Raw genomic sequence first — 22,432 nt, forward strand, 5'->3', positions numbered from 1 at the left:
TGTCCCAGCAAGAGCACGTGCAGGTTCTGTGTGTAAATGATACAGTATAAATGCACGCCTTAGTTTGCCTGGCAGTAACTTGTTTTTTATAGGTTTGCCCTTAGGTGAGTCTTGCACGATATTCTTTCCAGTTCAAATCTGTTTGTTGCATGAGTCAGAACTTAATCTGAGCTCAGAAATTCTTGGGGAGGGCTATCTCAGTATGCTATGCAAGCTTTTTATCTGTGCCAGTATGAGGCTCGAAATAGGCCTAGTACATAGTGGTCAGAATGGATGCAGGCAGAGTGTTGACCATATTTCTTATTATTCTAAATAAATCAGGTGACTACACAGTCAAAACATTTTGTTCTTCTAGATCTTTTACCAAAGTATTTGCCTGAAGCTTTTCTATTACAGGATGCCTCCAAAGTAACTGTGCATCCGGAACGTTGTAGGAAAGTAGTAATTTTATATTGTTTTAGGAAGAATCATCCTGACAATTGTTAGATGCAGTCTTCTAACATTCTGATACCAGATTGGGGAGGTGATGCCAGTAGATGCTGAAATAGTTAGAAAGAGCAGCTGTGAAGGTATAGAACAAACCAGTTGGTTGTATATGCTATAGCAATTATTTGGGGGGGAAAGAAGTAGAAAATCTCATGTGAGCATGTAGTAATTAATTTAGAAGTGCAAAGGAGTTCTTAACTGTGGCATGCTGACACTGGACTTTGAAGTAATTTTAGTCTTTATATAAAAGTTAAATTTTAGGCCATGAATGAATTTATATTCCAGAGCATTAGGTTAAAATTCCTAGAAATGCCAGTGGCTATATACACAATTAGAGATAGACTAATTACATTTGTGATCTGAAGTGTTATGGAGAAATGGCAAAGAAGAGGTGGTCTTCATCTTAAAGGTGAAGATGATAAGGATTTCTCAAAAGTCAGGTCAACAAAGAATGCAAGAGGATAATAATGTGCAGTTTCTTGGAACTAGATTGATTTTGATATGTTATGTCTATTTCTTCTAGATTGTACTCATGTTTGGCAAATGGCAGTGCAGATGAGTTCCAGCGAGGGGAGCAGCTGTTCCGGGTGAGGGCTGTGAAAGACCCTCTCCAGATAGGTAAGAGACTGCAGCTCCATGTCTTTAGGTATTTCAGACTCCCCAAACCATATCTGCAACAGGACAGCATTGGTGTGATCGTGTCTCAAAACTAGCTTTTCTGACATCCTAGACTAAACTTCCTGCTATGTGTGTCCTTTGTAATTTCTTGAGCAAAATGCTGTGGTTTCTTCAGCCTCCATCAGCTCAGCTGTAAAACTGAGTAAAAAGCGAGAGATGTTTTGCAAATTAGATGCTTAATCTGATCTGAGCCTTTTGGAGAAAACTCTATAGAATGCTTGTGTCTCCATGAGATTTAAATTCTTCAGTGATGAACAGAACTCGGCTTCCTAGTGATCTGATCAAATTAATGCTTTGCATAAAGTATAAGTTATACAAAGCAGAGGTGAAGTTTGCAAAGCTTAGTTATTCTTATAGTACAGGGTTATATTTATAGTATAGTTACTACAAAAGTAACTGTATAAGAGCAGAAGGAAATCCCTGTTGCTAGACTGTGTGTTTTATCCCTCCTCCTCTTTACACATCTTGTTCTTTTTACTGTAAGGGAAACTAAACTTATCTTAAACAAGAAACCGGACTCTGGATTTTTCATGAAACTCTTCAAGGTAAGGAAAAATACTGAGTTGGCTGCTGCAGTGACAGATGTTAGACAGGAAGGAATTAGGTGAAGGCTCGTATGTCAGGTGGACCATGTCAAGGTGATGCAGATGTGTTGTTTTTTCTGCATGACAAGCAAGATTGAGGGAACATTGCGCAAAGTGTAAGCTTCAGAATTAGGACAGTAGTTAACATGTGGGAACTGAGCCCAGCTGTATAAGAATAATGGTAACGTAAAATGTTGAACACTGTTGAGGAGAGAAGTTCCTATATTTACCTATGATGAGGGAAGGGAACTTCTGTGGGCCTGTTCAGTTGCCAGTGCCAGTAACACCTAACTCTCGAGGAACAGTGGAACAAATGAATTCAGGTAAAGGACCCTTAACAAGGGAATGAAAGGGACTCATGCTGTGAAGACTGGGGAAGAAGGAAAGGAGGAGGAAATGGTCATTGAGACATGCAAATTGCAAGAGATTGAACTCGCTCTGAACAGAATCTGGAAGGATTTTATCTACTCCATTGCCTACGGTAGTAACACTAGCAGGAATACTTGAGAACAGAGGTGAAGTACTTTCTCATACATAAAGTATATTGAGGTGTCCGTGAGACCAGATGGTGATTTTGGATCATCAGCAAAATTGAGCTAAATAGGATTAAACTGCAATCTGAGTGCATATATAAGTCCCTGATGTCAGGACTGAAATGCTGAGAGAAGCCTCTAAGGCATCTGCTGAACTTCAGGAAGGCGAACTTTTAAGGGAGACAAAATGAGTTAAAAGGAAACTGGCTGAAATTCAATAATTCCTAGGACGCTAACAATAGAAAAGAACAAAGTATTTAACATACAACAGTGTGGTCAAAACTTGTTCCAGTAATAAATTAAAACAGCAAGGAGGAGGTGTAGAAATGAAAGAAGGCTAGCAATTTAGTGCAAAACCCATGCTTGGGGGAGAAGGAAAAAAGAGGAGGTGGTGAATGACACCGGGAGAGAACTTCTCCAGTCCGCACAGCAACTGGACTTTTTGACAAAAGAATGTCTGTGTGAAAGGGAAGGAAGTAACTTTGTTTAAACAGTAACTTTGCTTCCCTCTTGGTAGAGGGGCCTAATGTAGGGATTGATCTCCATCTCTTCCTCACACCCATGCTCTTCCTTGCGCTTGCGCGCTCTTCCTCTCTCTTCCTCGCTCTCTCTCTCTCCCTCCTCCCTCCCCCCCCCCGCCCCAAATAGCAACTGAGAGACTGATTAGTACATATGGGGCGGATATAATTTTAATAGTCTCCTCTAAGTAAATTTGAAGTGCATGGTTGCAATTTTGAGTTTCGTACACTGACAAATGGGAAAAGAAATAATGCAGGAAAAGAAAAAGCCTTTGAGAGGGGGTGTGCTTGGGGGGGAGAGGGGGAGGAGGAGTGTGTTGTTGTATTATGGTCAGTAGGACAAAGCTTGAAATATGCTTTGTGCTCTTTTGCCCCATTTCTCTTTTCAGGGCTGTATAAGATCTTTTAAAAAGATAAATGAGTAATCTTAGTAATCTTGTCCACATCTGCATCCATATCCATAGTTTCTGGACAGCAACACCTCTTTACCACATTCCACAGACCCACTTTTGTGTTCCACTGTACATACACAAAGGATTGGCTTTTATAAACTTTTCCTGCACGTTCCCCTTGTAGCGGTCATCCACCTGCCTCCTAGCGTTGAAGGCGTTGTTTTCAAATAGGTGTGTTGCAATTGCTGATTTCAGACTTTTGTCTATCTTATTCTAATTTTTCTTTTTGGCAAATGAGGAAGGCAGCAACAAACCCAATGTAGCTCTTGATTCTAACTCTTGCATCTTCCTGAATAGCGTCTCTAACTTTCCTGCTTTTTAAACTTTCTCCCATCTTGCTTAAAAAGAAAAAAAAAAAAAAAACTCCAGAATTGCCTTGCTTTACTTCCTGTCGAAGAGCCTTTGTTCAGCTCTTCTTTCCTCATTTCTGTTAGTTCTTGGAAAGCCAGAGAAAAAGTTTTTAAATTGTATGCAGAGGCATGTTTGTTATCACTGTTTTAGGTACAGCAGCACTATCTAGTATCTGAAGAAATCTTGTATTGCAAATGTATTGCAGGAAGTATTTATAATAGAGGCAGTGTTAACTTCTAGGTCACTTACATGTTTTCATTCTAGTTGCTTACTGAGCGGATTGCAATCTTTTAAATTTATGCTTTTCCACCTGAAATCATGAAGACTAATAGAATCTCAGCAAAGTGAATAAACAGACCTGAAATATCTCAATAAATGAATTTCATGATAAAATATAAATACTAAATGTAGAAGACAGCAGCGTAGCAACCCTAAAATCCTAGAAACTGGAGTTCAACAGCAGGATGCTTGCCTAACTTTTAGATGCTTTTCCTGAAAGGTGATGAAGAGGCTTTTTATTTGTCTATTTGTAAGCATTCTGTTAGAAAACTGGCATGTGATCTTTATGTTTATGTACTTTTGCACCTTCCTAACTAGCTTTCTGTCAAGACTGTAACTATTAATTTTTGGGAGGGGGGGCAGTGAGAAGGATAGGTCATGGGCTGAAAAACAAGCTAGCTCTTATTTTGTGGGACCTGATTTGGGATGCAGTTGATTATTTGGTCCCTTCCAACCTAAACGATTCTGTGATTCTGTGATTTCCAGCATTTCTGCTTGATCAAACCATGTGTCTTAACTGAGAATAATAAAATAGAGCATGCTGCTACCCCTTCTTCCCCAGGTGATAAAGCCTGCTTCATGGGTGCAATAGATAACTCCAGGCGCTCTCTGTGAATTATGACCATCTTGTACAGTGCGTGCGAGGCCTGACAGGAGGTCCTCTGAAGAGCTGGTACTGCCTGCCTGGCCTATTTGTTCTGTGTGAGAGTAGTAAATCTAGTACTCGAAAGAAGCGTAAGATGCACTTTCTGTGTAGCAGTAAGCCTAAGTGCTTTTGCAGAAGCACTTGCTCTGTGCATGCAATGCATTCCAAAAAAAAGGGTGATGAGGGGAATGCGAATCCTGGCAGAGCAGTTCCTCTGGCCTGTGGCCTGTGCTTGAGGTCTCCTGGGAGTGGAGCTTGCTGAGAATAGGCTACAGATCTTCTTTTTCTGGTAGGCTGCATGCAGGTGCAGAATGAATGCTGGCTGGTACGTAGGGGCAGTTAGTTTTTGTGAAGTCCTGTTGTGCACGGGAGTAGGTTGCTGTTGGCAACTAGTGGGAGCAGGGAGTGGATGGGAAGGAAGCCCGTTCTTTGTTCCTGCGGTTTCCCTAAGGTAGCCAGGTCAATTAGGTATGACGTGATTCTTACATTCACGTTTAAGCAAGAGGGCAAGAGCTGTGATCTCCCAGAGCAGGTAATAGTTGCAGTTGCACTGTAAATGAGTACAATTTGATGACCATTTCTGTAAGCAGTGGTTTTGGGCTAAGCAGTCTAGAACAGTCCACATTATTGTGAACTTTTCAATTTATGCAGGTTCAGCTGTTTGTAAGCTGTACAGTGAAGTGGATTGTGATACTTATCCTGATAAAAGCAGTCATTAATTTAATCCAGATATTTTCCCATATATGGTTTCCTGTGCCATCCCACAAACAGTTCAGTACAGCAAGACTGGTGGTGCAAGAGAATCGGGCAGGGCTGCTTGAATTAGCAGTGTCGCAAGCAGAGATGTTCATCGCTACAGTGTGAGTTCAAGCTTGTGATGTGCTGTATGGAAGCCCTTAAATATTCATTTTCTTCTCTTTTTAAAACCATTTCTTCCTCTTTACATTTAATCAATTAATTGTCTTCATGTGCAAATAAAAAAATTAATGGCAGGATCTTGATAAGAAGGCATAAGTGTGACCCATTCTTCTCTAACACCTTCAGAATACTTCTTTTTCTCAGTGGAGTAGAATTGGTGCAGTTACAGTTTGTGAAATGCTTGATTTCCTTTTGTGAAAATTAGGGCATCTTGGCATTAATCTGAGATGCTTCTAGTGTAACAGAAAGACTAGCTGAACTGTTTGGGTTGTATTATCCAAGCGTGGAGCATAAATTAGAACTGTAGCTAGTAATAAGCAGTGCAGTAATTTTGTGGTGAATGCTGCCTTTTGTTTTGATTCTGTTCCAATTGCTAAAATGGCTGAAGAATTTGGGTGGCGTTATGTGTAGTAATCAAAATAATCACCCTCATCAGGAAGAGGATTTGAATCCTGGTGCACAGGAAAAATAAAAAGGTTAAACAAGGTAACAGCAAGTTTGTATTGGCATAGGGATTATATTTTGAGGAAGAAGTACTGCACATTGTTTTAAACGGTGTTTAATAGGTCATGTGTGCTGCTGAACACCAGAGTTGTTATAATCTCACAATATCATAATAAAACTTGGTAGCCTGGATTTATAACCTACTTGCCCGTGCTGATGATGGAGAAACTGTTTCAAACATCTATCCCAGGCCATATCTTTTTACCTAAGGTAGATCGTTGGACTGAATTCTGATTGTAGCTTTGAGGCCCTTTGTGCTTTTTGTGTTGCATTAAAGCTGAAATTGAGTCTAGCGAAAAGGTGTTGAGACGGATATTCATTGCTACTGAAGAAAATTAACTGGTGATAGGGGCCTTCAAGACAAGAGGAAAATTTGTGCTCTCGATGACCTTTTCCTGCTCCTTTGGTTATACCTCTGGATAACCATTATTTGTAGTTGAAGCTGCGTTATGAGTACAGCTGGAATGTATTGTACATGAGTTTACATGAAGCCACGTCTCGTTAAAGTTCTTTGTCATCCTGCCTGAGATGAAATTCATAATTCATTTGTTTGAGCACAGAGGAATGGGGCTGGATTCTTCTAAGAGTTGCTGGTGAAATTTCCCTTTCCCATTGATTTTAGTTTGAGCAAGAGGTTTTTTTGGTTTGTTTTTGTCTTCTGAGTACCTGGTTTATAACAGATTTTTTTTTTCCAAAATTGCAAGGAGGTACATAATTTACAGGGAATAATTTTACTGAAGTGATGGCTTCTGAAGCTACAAGGGGATGATAAGAAGTATTAGAGCTGCCTCCTTTAGTTCACTGCAATATTGTGAAAATTGATTGAGTTGAAAATAATTCTGAAGTAATCACCTAGCCTGTTCGTCTGTACGGTTGCCAGTTAATTAACATACAAGTCATGCGCACAGTAGGTATAGCCTAGCTGTGACCTCACCATCCAAAAGCCACACCTTTCAGTGGTGACTTGATCCATTCCTGCTTTACCTTGTTAAATACAAATCAATATATTAGAAGCTTGTCTTTTTGAACTTCTTACAACGTGTTCTGCCTCTCTGCTAACGTGCTGTCATAGCTGATTGGGAAGAGACAGGTACTGGAGACTCTAAACTGGTGGCCATTCCCGTGTGGATGTTGTTGCCAGCTTGCGACAAATATTATTGTTTTGCTGTTTAAATTGCACGTACATGAATTTCCGTGCTAATGTGTCCTTTCCCAAGCACCAGAGCAGTAACTTTGAACTTTTGAATTTTAACAGGCTTCCATCTGAGTGCCACTGTGGTACCACCCCAGATGGTGCCACCCAAAGGTGCGTACAACGTGGCAGTGATGTTTGACCGATGCAGGATCACGTCATGCAGCTGCACCTGTGGAGCTGGGGCCAAGTGGTGTGCGCACGTCGTGGCTCTCTGTCTCTTCCGGATACACAATGTAGGCTTTAAATACAGCTTTGCTCCTCCCTAGGCATCTTCCCCTCCAAGTCAGTCTGTCGTTACAGCTTTATGCATCATGTGCTCTCCTTAGGGAAGTTGTTTTTGGCATTCCTCGTTGGTTACAGCCTGTGTAAGTGTGTGCTCCTAGTTGCAGTCTGCAGTCTGAATTAACTGAGGCTCTAAGCTGCAGAATGTCCTTTGATAACGTGTGAATTGTTAAGAGTAGATAAACAATCCTTTTTGGCCCCTTTCTGTTTCTTGTTTAAATACTAGAGTAGTCATTCTTTTTTCGGTCCTGCAAGGAGTGAAGGGTCACCAATAGTTAGTCTTTTATTAAAAGTCTTTGTAAATATGGGATTTAAAAGCTCTTTCTTTAGGCTGTTTGATCATTCAGAGTGCAGAGGGAAAGTCATTTTGATCGTTGGCCTTTAGGTTCACCCATTCATTTGTCATTTTGACTTGTGGATTTCAAGCAGGCAGTTATGTTTATGTTTTTATTTGGCTGCTAGCGTTCTGTGTTGCCTTGTATACATCGAAAATGTATTCCTTATCCCAAGGAACTCCAGGTGAAAACAGGTAGAATCCACATGCGTTAAGCAAGTTTAGCATTCAATCTTGTGTGCAGATTTATCTCCTTAGTCCTTGGAAAGCTATAAGAAATATGTCTTAAGGAAGGATTAAGCTTGGAAGATTGAAAGGAACACAAGATTTTCTGATGTCACAGAACATTTCATAGCTAACATGGTTATGAACAACTCCAGATTCCTCAATGAGTGCTAACAACCTGCTGAAACTTGCTAATAGTTTGTCAGTGGCATTTCACAATAGACAGCTTTAGTGGGCTTAAATTGATAGTTGTGTGAAGTCATCAGAATATCGGTATGCTCTGTCCTTAGTCACGGCAGTAGAGTTGGCAAAGACTTAGGTTGCGCTCTGAAATGGTTATGGAGAGTGAGACTAGGAAACAAACTTGAATTAATAATATTAGTACCCAGAAAGTTTGGAACCTGTGTAAGATAACACCCCCCCCCCCAAATCCTTTCTCCCACCTGCAAGATGATAGCGAATGGATTTTCATGTTTGTGTATATTGATTGCGGCCACCAGCAAGTTACATTCTGAAGGATGTTGCTGTATGTAGGCAAATGAATATCAGAAGCATCTTTATCATCAAAGTGCTCTTGCCTGTTTCCAAGTTAAATTTTAGGTGGGTGCTTTTTGGACTATTTTTATTCTGTGCAGTGAAAAAGGTGAGGAAAGTCGTCTTTATCATCTGTGACCTGTTGTTTTGAGATATGAAACGAGATTAATTTTAAGATTGAAGAGAAAACGTCTAATGGGATAAATGAGGTGGTTATGATTCTGTGAAACAGGCCCCCCATCGAGCTGCTTGGTTTGCCAGAAGCTTAAAAAATAATGTCCTATTTTAGAGGTTTGTTTGTGAAATCCCTGCCAGTATTTGTGCGATTGCTAGCAACAACAGATCTTAAGCGCAGCTGTTAAAGCAGTTTCCTTGACAAGAAACTCTTTAAAACAGTCTTTATAAAACCTAGACAGCTTATTTCCATCTTATCTGCAACACTCTGCTGTACGTAATTACAGAAAGAAATTGTGTCCATCGAGACTAAGAATAACGTGCTTTGCAATAGCCGTTGTTTATGATGCTTGAATCGTCCAGTGGGCACAGCTTATGTCTGACCTGTTAATGGCAGCTTTATATCTCCTTTTCTTTCCTCAGGCATCTGCGGTATGCTTACGAGCACCTGTTTCTGAATCTTTGTCTCGGCTACAAAGAGACCAGTTGCAAAAATTTGCTCAATACCTAATCAGTGAACTTCCACAACAGGTAAATGGGGACAATCAATAGGACTGACTTGTTAAATTCTGGTATCTTTATTCTGGGTGAATTTGTTGCTAGAAAAGCAGTTATGTTATTTGATTATGAGTTTACTGGGGAGGCTTTCAGTTCTTGTCTTTTTCAAGTTTGCCATTCTATTATTTGACAATTGCCTATTGCCAAGTAAAAGATGAGAAATGTCTTAAAAGGAGAGCGAACAGTGCTGGCTATTAATATTAGCATAAATATGTCCTTAGCTCATGGATATGAAGATCAAACGGAAAATAAATGCGTGGTGGTGAAAAGCTTAGGTCAGAACAAATTATGTTGTTCCTTTTTTGTGAGTTTTGTTGAGAAGACTTCCCAGGGGCTGTGTTGTACATGCCCTAGGTGGGCAGTCCCTAATGCACCTAACCCTTTTGACTTCTTGATGATTCCCAAGAATCATTTGGGTTATGAAAAACAATAGAGGAAAAATTTTGTTAGTCGAAGGTAAAATCTCTCTCTCTCTTATTCCTCAGATATCTTTGTTTTTCAAGATCGTTTCTATCATCTGCTCAGAATGCATGCATCAGTTATACAAGCATATCAAAGTGACTGTGAAACGTTTGCTTTAAAAATTCAAGGGCTTGGCAACTTTTTATTCTGATTCAACCAAATGAGGCAGAGAAACACTGCCCCGCCTGAATGCCTGGCACATTTCAGTACCATGTGCACGATGTCTTAAGTAGAAGTTAGAATACTGTCAGCATGTGCCTAAAATTTTTATTGTGATTGTATGCTTGGGGCACTAAGATATTCTGTCTCTAAAACATCATCTAAATGATCTCCAGAAGTATTAATCTGCTTAGGAGAGGAAGTAACAGAGTCATATAGTATGAAAATGATATAAAAACATGGCTTTTTTGTTGCTGAGAGTTAAGTACCAGAAGTGTGTGCATATTTCTGCAGGACATAAAAAGGAAAAGTTTTTCTTTCCTCCTTAGGGACTCAGAGCTTCATGCCACATAGTTTGATGCTTCATAAAGGAGAGCTTTGAAAGGCTAGTAGTGGTGGTAGTTGTTTCCTGAATAGCATGCGAGTTGTTTGCCAGATATGCTGCTTCACATAGTCTGTGTCAGCTCTTTTTTGGAGGGTTCGTTTCTCCTTCAGTTATTTGTACCAGCTGTGCACCCAGAAACATCTGGACAAATGTATCTTGTCAGATAATCTGATGGGATGCTGCCCAACAGAAAAGTTTGGATTTTATTGGCAGATGCATCTCAGCCTGTGTAATATAATTTTCTTAAAAAAGGAAGGCATGCCCCAAGCTCTTCCAACCGTCTCTGAGATTTCTGAATGGAGATATTTTGATACCTTGGGTCCCTATATTTTGACTACTTGATGTAGAAACAGAGTAGGCTGCTCACATGATTCCATTTTATCCTTATTTCCAGCTGGTGAATTACATTATATTGCAGTAATAGCGTTGAATTACTTTCAAATCTGAAGGGATGGTGGTCCGCAGGAATGCAGCTAGATAAGAGATGTTTTTCAAAATTCTTGTGGAAAGTGTTTTCCATTTCTGTGAAAAAGTCAGTGATGCTGAGCAGCTGGAAGTTCTTACTGAGTTCTTCTCCTTCAGGAACCCAGCTTTCCTGTTCCAATTAGGTACGTGTGTCTTGGCAAAAGTGCCCAAGGGAGAGCCTTTGGAGGTCCTTGATATTTCAGCCTTAAGGTGTGACATTACCTCATCCTGTGACTTTTCTGCTTCTTGGTGGTTTAAAATATGTGGTAGTGGAAAAAGATGCAAGAATAGCTTAATGCTGCGCCTGTTTCTTCAGGTGACTCAAATGCAAAAGGTCCTTCTGAAGTATTGTTTTTCTCTGTCTGTTTATGAGACGGGGCTATATTATTTGCAAATATCTGTCTCAAGGTGTATTGAGTATTGCTTTACGGTATGATCCTCAACTGCAGCTGCCGTGAACAGAGGGGTGGGGGGATATCAGGTGTTATGTTGCTAATCATTTAAATCCTAACTATGTCCCTAGCCTATTGTTAACGTGACTGCTAAAGACAAAATAGATCTAAGGTTGCAGCTCAGACTTAGTTTGAAAGTGAGGAAAAAAAGAGCTTTTTGCTGTTCATTTTCCTTCCAAAAAGACCAGAAAGACCAATCCTGTCTACTCAGGGTTTTGCAGTCAGGTGTGAGCCTTCTTTGCTTATGTCTGAACCTATGATTGCATTAGTTTAGTGTTGAGCCTGAGTTAATATACGTACTGTCTCTCTGCTAAAAACACGGTGAATGAACTAAAGTCTGCTTGCAGGTTTATTTATAGATGTAATTTATAGTTTGCTCCTCTGTTCCCATGATCTTGTTTTGTAGAGAAATGATTTAAGAACAAGAAACAAAAAGCGTTCAGAATAAGTGCAGGAAAACGGTGACCTTGACAGCAGTTCACTTTCATATCTCTGAAACCCAGCTGCAGTATCACTCTCTGCTGGCAGCTCCTCCTCCTTAAGAAATGAGAAAGGAACTAATAACCTGTGATGTGTTATTTACTTCTTAGGGTGTGAATGTAGGAAATAAGCTTTGCATAAAGGTTTGCTTTGAGAATGGAGAGGAGAAAGTGGAACAGCTAGTTCTGCTATTATATAATCTTTAGCACCCTCTACCGTCCTTTCTGAAAACATGACTATTAAACTTATGGGTGAAGAACGAGGAAAAGAAATTCTAGAAGTAACTGACGGGGTGTATGTACATATATATATGTGTATATGTATATGTACACACACACACACACACACACACAAATAAATATGCATATAAATATGTGCATGTCATACATACAGATACATAGGTACCCACAAATATGTATTATTTAATACTTGGGATATTAGGAGTCCTTCAGTCATGACAATCCAGGTGGGTCTTTGGCTGGATATAGCAGGACAAGAAATACTATGTATATTGAATGTTCCCTTCATATTTGCAGATTCTTCCAACTGCTCAGCGCCTGCTGGATGAGCTGTTATCTTCTCAGTCCACTGCCATCAACACAGTGTGCGGAGCCCCAGGTAACCTTATGGAATCTTATTTCAATAAACTGTGACAAAGATAGGAAGCAGGTGTTTTTCTGTTGCTTTGAGTTTCTGAATTGATAGGTCACCGTATATCTAGGATTGCAGGTGGAGGTCAAGGAAAGGGGACAAGCACAGGTATTTATGTGTATATATGGAGTAGCTACAGAAAATTGCTAGTGTGGTGGATTCCTCAGGGTGTGCAGAGAGGAAGGGAGCTTTGGGCACTGCACCCTTTCTTATTGAAAATTTTTCTGCTTAACTTCGTATTAACCTATTGTAATGCTGCATTACTCTCTTGATGAAGAATTTTTTTCCTAATGTCCAATACGAATCGTCCACTATGGCTGCCGCCCTTTGTTTTATCATCTTCTACTAGAGAAAAGATTTTGGCTCTGTTGTGTTTGTGATTCCAAGTAGCTGTAGGTTGTTGTTAGATCACCCCTCACCCTCTTCTTGTTAGACAAAATGAGCCCAACTTTCTCAACCTTTCTTCATAGGTTGTGCGCTCTGTGCTAACTGTCTTGATAGCTCTCTGCTGAATCCTTTCTGGTCTCTCAATATCATTTTTGGGCCCAAACTAGGGGACCCAAAACTGGATACTTTATATTCCAGGTGCAACCTTGCCAGTGTCAAGTAGAGGGGGATAAAATAACTTCCTTACATCTGGTCGCCATGCTTTTCCTAATACAGCCCAGTGTGCAGCTTGATTTATTTGTGATGAAAGTGTGCCATTGGTTTCTGTTCCACTTGATATTCACCATAATTTCTGAGCCCTTTCAGCTACACAGCCATTTGATTTTCAGCCTGTACTGATGCATGGGGTTTTCTGCCCTCGGTACAGAAGTTTGCATTTTTCCTTGCTGAACTTCATGAAGTTTCTGTTGGCACAATCTTTGAATTTCTCCAGGGCCTTGGTTGTAGCTCTGCTGTTCAGCATGCCATCCTCACCTCCCAGTTTAGTGTTGTCATTGGTTAAGGTAATGTCACGATAGCATTTTGAAATAGTGAGTAGTTCTGCAACTGATGAAATGAACTGAGTAACATTGTTTATATTCTCCCTGTAATCTCTGTGGTTGGGCACACAGAGAACATCTCTCCAAAACTTCCAAACTGTGTGTGTTTTGTTAAGATCCCACTGCTGGACCCTCTGCATCAGATCAAAGCACCTGGTACTTAGATGAGTCTACTCTGAGTGACAACATAAAGAAAACCCTTCATAAATTCTGTGGACCCTCTCCTGTTGTTTTCAGGTAAAGCGTTTCCCATTCAAGGGAAAATGTAATATTCACATAATCTGTCAGTTCATTCATTTAACCTTGACAGTGTGTACCCTTATGGGATGCCATGGAATGAAAGATGCGTAGTTTTGAAGTCACTCTTCCGGACTGTATTTTTGCATATGTTGTCCCATGTTATTTTGGTAGAGCACACTGTGTATTTGCACAATACCTTACTTGCATGGTATTCTCAGGCTTCAGCTATGCATCCTCTCTTCTGTTATGCATGGATGTCCCATTCAGCACGCAGATGTACTTATGAATGTAGCATATACCCATGGGATTTTGTGTGACTGTGTTTTAGTTCATTTTTCCTCATCTCTGCACCTGTCTTATACACAGTGATGTGAATTCAATGTATCTCTCCTCCACGGAGCCACCAGCTGCTGCTGAGTGGGCCTGTCTCCTGCGTCCCCTGCGAGGAAGGGAGCCTGAGGGAATCTGGAACCTGCTTTCCATCGTGCGGGAGATGTTTAAGAGACGGGATAGCAATGCAGCCCCTTTGCTGGAGATTCTGACTGATCAGTGTCTCAATTATGAGCAGGTAATTGAACCTTCCTGCTGTGAGGAAAAAAGAATGACTTCTGTGAATCAGGCTGATCCCATGTGCCTTTAAATTCATGGCTGAGTTTTTATTTATTTATTTAATTTTAACAGTCGAAATGCATTATGGGCAAATGCCTTACCACACCAAAATTATCCTATAGTTTGCGCTTGTGCTGATTCAGTGATACCCCAGCAATGCTACATCCCAAAAATACCTAACTGTTTTAACATCAGTATATGGGCCTGAATTTTTTTGCAGCACATCTGATTTGATTTCTGCCCAGTCGAGGTGGTTTATTATAGTGATTTCTCCAAAATAAAGTACACCAGTTATGAGCTGTCATTTTGACATTGACTAAAGAAACATGTTGAGTGGTAGAATCTCAGACTCTGATTATTTTTATAGAAAATATCTTTTGGTAGGTTTGAGTCATAATCTGTTGGATAAATTTCTGATTCTCGTTATGAAAAAGATTTCCTCTGATAGTTCAGGACACTGTTCTCTCTTCATAATATAAGATGCAGTGCGAATTTCCTTATTACCCTATTGTATATCTCAGCTTTGAGCAGGGGAAAGGAAATGCTTCACTTATCACATCTGTTCACTTTTTTCTCCAAATGTTAAGGCTTCTAGGAAGAAAACCTGCTGTGATTTTTTTTTTTTTCTGTGAGCACATGCCTTCTGGGAATGAAATAAATTTTGAGACCCTTAGTTCTCACAAACTACTGCTGCTTTATTGCTCAGTTATTCTGCAGTGAAATGAAAACATAGTACTAGCTACCTGTTAAATATTTACACAGCTGTGGTATACAGATTCAGTAGCCTTGTGGTTATAAGTTAAGTGAGAGCAGGGGATGGGATGGCACTCAGAACACAGCTCTACTGAACATCCTTTCTCCTGCAGATAACTGGCTGGTGGTACAGTGTGCGAACATCTGCGTCCCACAGCAGTGCTAGTGGGCACACGGGCCGCAGCAACGGCCAGTCAGAAGTGGCTGCTCATGCCTGTGCAAGTATGTGTGATGAGATGGTGGTTCTTTGGAGGCTGGCTGTCCTTGACCCAACTATTAGTCCACAGAGGTGAGCACCAGAATCGGATAATCTGTAATGAGCATTGAGACTCCTTAAACAGTGAACTCCAATCTCTCATTTATTTCTGTGATATGCAGGTGTGCTCAGAGTTTCTTCCTGCAGATGTCTCGTGGTTGTATCATTACCTCATTAAACAAACTGTTCAACTGTTAGGCCTTCTAGCCTTGTGCTATGTAAGGTTCAAGAGAACTATAATTGCTTTCCATTTTAGTTGCTATTGTTGCTTACTTTTAGCAACATCACGTAGTGTGAATAATTAGTTGTTTTCTGAGAGCTCTCTCTAACGTATGAGTGTAATTCTGCATTTCAGTGTCCCAGTGGAGAACGTTTTCTGTGGATGGTAATACAGACTACCAATAAATTTTAATGCTTTTTAAAACTTTAGCTCTTCAACAATTTAGTGGGTTTTTGTTTAGCCCAGTTATTCACTGTTGCCAATTTCAAGATGAACCATTTCTTACTTTCTGTGCTCTTAGAGAGCTTGTTCTCTGCAGAGTATTGGCAAGTAGTATCACTGGTATATATTTTTCAGTCGCCTGCGGAAAAATTGTGAGGCTTCTACAGATTTCTAAACCATATTGTGCCTTGGTAAATCACGACCACTTTATTTAGCATAGGTTGAATAGCATTTCAGGTACTGAGGGCTCACATTAAGACACTGTGCTTGACATTGTAATAATTTGTTTTGTCCATCTAGTCTACAAAGTGTAGTGTGCAAATTGTACTGTATTGATTTAATGTGCTATAAATAATAAAAAATTTTTTCAGAATAAAGAAAGGTTATTATTTTCACTACAGTTGCATGTTAACAATATTTGCTTTCTGTGAATTGCTGCATAACATTAATAAAATGCTATATCTTTTGCAAGGTACATCAGGGACACTAAAATGGATGCAGTTTCTGTCTTGTATAGTTTCCAGTATGAAGGAAACTTAGCATAGGTGGTGAAAACAAATTGAAAATGGTAGGAAACTGGGAATGAAGCTTAAAATAAACATAAACATCAATCACATAGAAAAACCATAAAGGCTCTTTGGCTTTTAACAAAGTATGAAGTTGAGTTGTGTGTATTCACATTCCAGTTATCTGATGCACTTCAAATTTGGTCAAAGCTCCTACTTGAACTTGTGCATAATTCAGATGCTCTTGCCTGATTTCCTATTCTCTTAGAATTTGAAGAGTCACCATGAGGAAACCTCTTCTGTCCATTCTCACTACTCTTCCCAGTGAGCCATAAGGAAATTTGCTGCCTCATTCGTAATTCCTTGCAGACTCTCATCCTCATGTTACCTTTTCCCAGTAGTTCCCCTTCCTCCTTTTTCTGAAAATCCTCTCCTTGATGAAGCCCTGCCAGTCTGCTCCCTTGTTAATTGGTTTCTTTAGGGGTCAAGTAGAAACAGTCCATTCTTTTCAACTCATTTTGTCCCTTTGCACCTAAATTAGGCCACCCTATTTTGATTTAATTTTGTGTCCTTTTGATAGGAAATCTGAGAGAATTGAAGTGTTGGGCTTGTATCCCAGATCCCAGAAATCTGTGGCAGGAATAAGATGGCAGTTGGCTGAGACACTTGGTGCAGTGTCTAGAGATGTCTTTTCCTCTTCTTGAATTAGATCAGCTAAACATGTAATCCATTCAGACTATCTTGCTCGTATGCTTAGGCTCTAAGTGAGGTTTGGAGCTGGGGAACACAGAAATGTTTTGCTCGTCTCGTGGTAATATAGGACGTGAGACCAACTGCTGTAATATTTAATTATATATAGTCCTATCAGCTCCTCAGATTTCTTTGAATATCAACTGTAATTTTGTCTTGCTATTTTTGTGCCTGTGGGTTGCAATAGTTTAGTCTCCTGAGGACAGCCTGCTACAGCCTAAATCAAATTGTTATGCTCAGATAGGCATATCAGGGTAAAACCTAAGAACCTGAGAGGTGAATTAAGTGGTCCTGTCTGGCAGGGTGCTTCCATGCACCGGCTGTTTAGATTGTACTTGTGAAAGTCTTGATTGGAGTTGTCTGCAGTGCTGTTTCACCTCTTTGTTTTGTGAATGACTCCGACCCCTGGGGAGGAGCAGTCTGAGACTGCTAAGGCACCTACGATGCCTTATCTCTGACTCTTAACAGAGTAGACAGTACTTCATTTTAAACCTCCCTGCTTGCAGCATGCTTTTGTGTTGGTGCTGATCACATTTTTTTTTCTATGTTCTGGGCCTGTCTAGGACTTGGTAGTTAATATACCTGTTTCTTTTTCTACGCTTATCTTCTTACCAATGCTATGTATACTTATTTTAGCAGAAGAGTTTTCTGACCAAAAGGAGGAGGTATTCTGTGGGTTAGGAGGTAGTTTGTTGCTGATGTATTTTGTCTGCTTTCTAACCTGTCCTCTCACTTCTTCCCTTAGGCGCAGGGACCTTTGCTCACAGCTCAGACAGTGGCAGCTGAAAGTCATAGATAATGTCAAGAGGGGTCAGCACAAGAAATCACTGGAGAAGCTCTTCCAGGGTTTCAAGCCAGCTGTGGAAGCCTGTTACTTCAACTGGGAGGAGGCTTATCCCATTCCTGGAATCACATATAGCAGCACTGACAAGAAGAACTCATTCTGTTGGGTAAAGGCAATCCAGCAGAGGAGCTGCCGGTTGCAGTGTGCAGAAACTGCCTGTGAGACTGGTAGAGCCCATGGTCAGGAGCCCGGGGGACCGTGCCTGCAGCCTGGGGACAGGTCACGTCCCTCTCCCCAGGAGCCAGCAGTTCGTCCAAAGGAACTCACTGGAAAGCGGAAAGTTGCCTCTGAAACACCGCAGAGGGTTCTGAGACGACTTTCAGCAGAAGGTGATAAAACCGTGTATAAGACTGGAGTGGGCAAAACCAAGTTGCCAGTGAGCAAAGGCTTGACCAGTAAACATAGTGGGAAACGCCGCATGAGCAGTGAAGACAGCTCTCTGGAACCGGACTTGGCAGAGATGAGCCTGGATGACAGCAGCTTGGCTCTGGGGGCCGAAGCCAGCAACACATTTAGTTTTACAGAAAGCCCACTGAGCAGGAGCTACAGGGACACCTTTGAGGAGGATGGTGGGGTGTATTTCTCTGAGGGACCTGAACCCAGCATCAGGAGCAGTTCCACAGCCAAGAAATCACCTAAGGATCCTGTGGGAGAAATGGGTAGTGGCGATGATGACCTGCCTTCTGCAGATGAGAACAGCGGTGGTGTGAGCCTGAAGCCAGAAGAAGTGGGGGAAAATGGTGCAGCAGGGGGTGGGGATGAGGGAGAAGAGGAAGATGATTACCAGGTATACTATCTGAATCCACAGGAGGTAGCCAAGGAAGATGATGACAAAGCGGAAGGGGGAAATGAAGAGGAGCAGGATATATTTGCTGGTATAAAGCCTCTGGAGCAGGAGAACCGGATGGAGGTGAGCTGGATCTAGTTCAAAATACTGTTTTGCAGTACGTGTCGCTATCTCGCCACCCTCTCAGCTGGCACACTTAACCTCGTATGTTTTTAAGTCAAGTGCTTAACTATAATGTGATCATAATCCATTATATCACACCTCTGCTTTCCACAAGCTTGACTCCTTATTGCTGTGCTCCCTTCAAGTGTGTCCCAGTTTTGGCTGGTACCATCTCAGATTCTAGGATTTATGAATGTAGGCAAAACTGTGTGTGCTTTCCAAGAGTGAGGCTAGGGGAAAATGGCAAAATTGACTGAGCTCAAACTAAAGAAGACTGAGACATGCTCTCCAGGAAAAATTTAACTCCAAACCACGTAAGCATAAATTCTCTGGAAAGCAAGAGACAATCTAAATGTGCTGTGACACGTTCCTGTAATAACCTCAAAATATGTTTAGGGTTTGCACCTATATAAGCAAGAAGCTGAAATAGGTATGCATGGAAATAGTTACAGTAACTCAGCTTTGGTTTTAGTTTATCTTTTGAGTAATTCTCTGATCATAGCACTTGAAGAGAGGAGGGGACATAATCATGGAAAATGAGGGTTTTTAGAGGAGTACTTGAAGTTGGTGAAGGTCCAGGCAAGAAGGATTCTATGAGAAGGCCTACTGCTGAGGTTAGTTGTGAATTGTGTTTGCAGAGGCTTTGTGACAAGTGCTTTGATCAGGTTATCTTCAGCCTGGGGGACTGTGGTTTGAATATGACCATCGGTTCTTTCTTGCAGATCCTTTTTGCCTGTGCGGAGGCCCTGTATGCACATGGATACAGTAATGAAGCATGTCGCTTAACTGTAGAGCTGGCCAGGGACCTATTGGCCAACCCTCCAGATCTCAAAGTGGAGCAGCCACCAACTAAGGTAGAGAGAGAGGGGTCTTGTCTAATATCGGAGGTTAGAGGGAATATGTAGGATGGGTGCAGTAGTATTCCCAGGCATTTCTCTTTTACTGTGATGCGGGGCCGTTCCTTGATGCTCTCTCTGGGTTGGACTTCTCGGGTGTCATTAATGTGCCTGATCGCTGGGAGGAGATGGGGGGGGGGAATAGAAGGGAGAAAATAACAGGCTATTTGGCAGGACCTGGCACTTTGAGAAACTAAGTTTTGTTAAAAACTCCTTTCCTTTTCCATTTGCTTCAGAGAGAAGCTTGGTTTGGCTGTTAAAAGCTTCAGGAAACAGCTCCTTTAGGAGCAGCAGTGCTTGCTTAATGGAAGAGTTCCCTGTCCTTGGAAGGGACAGGCATGCAACATCTGCCTACACAGCACCAGTCCAATAGTGGGCATGTGTCTTATTGACAGGCCCTGTCTTCCACTGTGTTGTGCTGGAGTGAGATAGGGGGAAGAGCTATGGTCATTCATAACCACTGGGACCTGGAAGTCCTCAGCAAAAGGGATGAAGTTCAAGTTTGTTCTCATCTTCCTTCTGTCTCCTGAAAGGGTGAGAGGGCAGGCATAGAACCAATCAGGAGAGCTAGCATGAACCTGCCTCTAGACGAATGGGCAAGTCCTTGTCTTGCTGCATCGGTGCATAGGAGTTTCTGCAGACAGTTATTGTTCATACCATCACAGCTGGGGTGAGTTTCTTTCCTAAAATGCCCTGCTACAAATTTCTTCTCAAACAGGGAAAAAAGAACAAGGTATCAACCAGCAAGCAGACATGGATGGCAACTAACACCTTGTCCAAAGCTGCTTTCCTGCTGACTGTGTTGAGTGAGCGGTTGGAGTACCACAACCTGGCCTTCCGAATAGGAATGTTTGCCCTGGAGCTGCAGAGGCCACCTGCCTCTACCAAGGCCCTGGAGGTATGAAGCATCTCAAAAAGATGGTATCCGTAGGTAACATTATGCTACTTGAATGCTTATGCTCATGTAGTTCCCCTTTAAGCTCGTAAAGTTTGGTCGTACTTTTATAAGTTTCCTTAAAACTAGTTGCATTGGAACTAAATGGGTTGTGTGCACGTCCCAAGCACACATTGATTTTCCTGGAACTTGACTGGAAAGGTCACTTCATCTGAGGTCATCTTCATTGAAAGGAAGCTCAGGCATCATCTGCCAACAGGCCTTTGGTTTCACATGAAGCTGTGAACTTAAAAATGTTTAAATGAGCGCAAGCTCCTTTATGAACATTTTATTTCCTTTGCAGCAGCTTGCTTACATGTTATCTTAAATATATTTCTAGCTTGCTTAGCTAATCTCAAAAAAAAGCCATTTGCAAACTGTCCATATATGCACTGCTTAAGTGGTTTGAAATGTATTCCTGTGGGTGAACTAGTGCAATTGGTTTATGCTGCAAAAGTGTTACTCTTGCTGATACTTCATTTGTTAGTGTATGAACATGTGCACAGTTGCAGGCATGTTACTGTGGACACTGCTTAATGACTATTATTAGGCTTCCTTATTTAGGAAAAAAAGTGGCCGATTAAGACCTTGTCTGTGAGTTGCAGCTGTCTTCCTTCTGACTGCAGGGTTGTGCAGACTCTGGAAACGTGTATTGTTGCTGGGAATTCACCAAGTACAGTTGTTATTTGGATTATCTATACTTATTAGGGTTTGAAGAGAGGATTAAGTGTGAGGTTGGCAGTCACCAGCTGCCTAAGCTGTTCTGGAGAAAACAATCATCTTTGCATGTTAAAATGGAGAGAATGAAGGAGTGGTACAGAGTACCGTAATGTAATGGTCTGTTCTGGTGGCATGCTTGTTGCCACCCCATGCCCATTCGTCTGCTAGTCAGTCCCTCTTGGTTCAGGCAGGGGTATGACTTAATGCGGCATGCTTTTTCCTACAATTAGGAGTGATTTCCTTTTCCCATGACTTATGCAACCAAACGCTTCTCCTACGAAGGCTGATGGTTTTTCTTTGTACGCAGTTTCAGATAGTTTGAGTCAAAGGGAGGTTGTGTATAAATATGAGGCAAGACTTGTGTTAGATTTGAATGTCTGTGTTCAGTGTGGAGGGAGTGGTAAGGGTGGCTTGGGTTCTAAGGATTGCTGTCATCTAAGAAACCAAGAAAACCTATTGCTATACTTTAACATCTGTATAGGGAAAAATGGTCAGCTGACCACAGGGCCTATGCTGATGGCTGCTTCTTCTGTTTCCTTGTGGACACTACTAGGTGAAGCTGGCATATCAGGAGTCTGAGATTGTAGCTCTCCTGAAGAAGATTCCCCTGGGCACTAATGAGATGAATACTATCCGAGGAAGAGCTGAAGAACTGCGAGAAGGGACCTTATGTGATTATCGCCCTGTCCTGCCTCTCATGTTAGCCAGCTTTATTTTTGATGTCCTGTGCACTCCAGGTACAGTCTGCATTGGCTTGCGTGTGCAAACAGCATGCTCTAAGATTCCAGGTCTTGAGAGGCTTCCAGAAAGGAACTGTCTTCTATATGAAAACAGCCTAATCTTGACCTTTCACACTGTTGCTTGCTTTTCACTCTGTGTTGCTCTAGAGATACTTTTTGCACCACTGGAATTGGCTCTGCTTCTGCTTATGTTTGAAAGCAATTGGAAACTTATCACGCTTCAGCACTATTTGTGTATTTGCAAAATAGTTATAAAGGTTTGACTCTTCCTCCCTTATGCTGGCTAACATAATCCTAGTATTTAAGGAAAAGCCCAGCAACTTGGGATTAGAAGGCTTGCTTGACAGTATGCCTGCCTGATAGGGAGCCTTCTGAGTTCGGAGAGAGAAGGGGAGAAAGACTGAGAACAGAGCTGTGCTCTTGAAACTGATATTTCGGCTGGGAATTGGATCTCGGGAAGCTCTGCAAACTCAGAAAGCTGCCAGAAATGCCTTCTGCCCTG

The 22,432-nt window shown here is 41.4% G+C and overlaps 1 protein-coding gene across 5 annotated transcripts in view; it reads left to right on the forward strand.

The window, feature by feature from the left end:
- Positions 1–22,432, forward strand: part of ZSWIM8 (zinc finger SWIM-type containing 8) — a 63,406-nt gene that overhangs the window by 26,089 nt on the left and 14,885 nt on the right. For 3 of the 5 annotated variants that reach the window (XM_068950404.1, XM_009671236.2, XM_009671235.2), the window contains exons 3-13: positions 1,010–1,104; positions 7,205–7,377; positions 9,117–9,224; positions 12,191–12,272; positions 13,408–13,528; positions 13,898–14,099; positions 15,007–15,182; positions 17,593–18,601; positions 19,363–19,494; positions 20,255–20,434; positions 21,744–21,927. In XM_068950404.1, the coding sequence (XP_068806505.1) occupies positions 1,010–1,104; positions 7,205–7,377; positions 9,117–9,224; positions 12,191–12,272; positions 13,408–13,528; positions 13,898–14,099; positions 15,007–15,182; positions 17,593–18,601; positions 19,363–19,494; positions 20,255–20,434; positions 21,744–21,927 (2,462 nt within the window). The remainder of the gene's footprint in view (positions 1–1,009; positions 1,105–7,204; positions 7,378–9,116; positions 9,225–12,190; positions 12,273–13,407; positions 13,529–13,897; positions 14,100–15,006; positions 15,183–17,592; positions 18,602–19,362; positions 19,495–20,254; positions 20,435–21,743; positions 21,928–22,432) is intronic. The other 2 variants (XM_068950405.1, XM_068950406.1) reach the window with 2 other exon arrangements.

The sequence above is a fragment of the Struthio camelus genome, chromosome 7, assembly GCF_040807025.1.
Source record: "Struthio camelus isolate bStrCam1 chromosome 7, bStrCam1.hap1, whole genome shotgun sequence".
Lineage (NCBI taxonomy): Eukaryota > Metazoa > Chordata > Aves > Struthioniformes > Struthionidae > Struthio > Struthio camelus.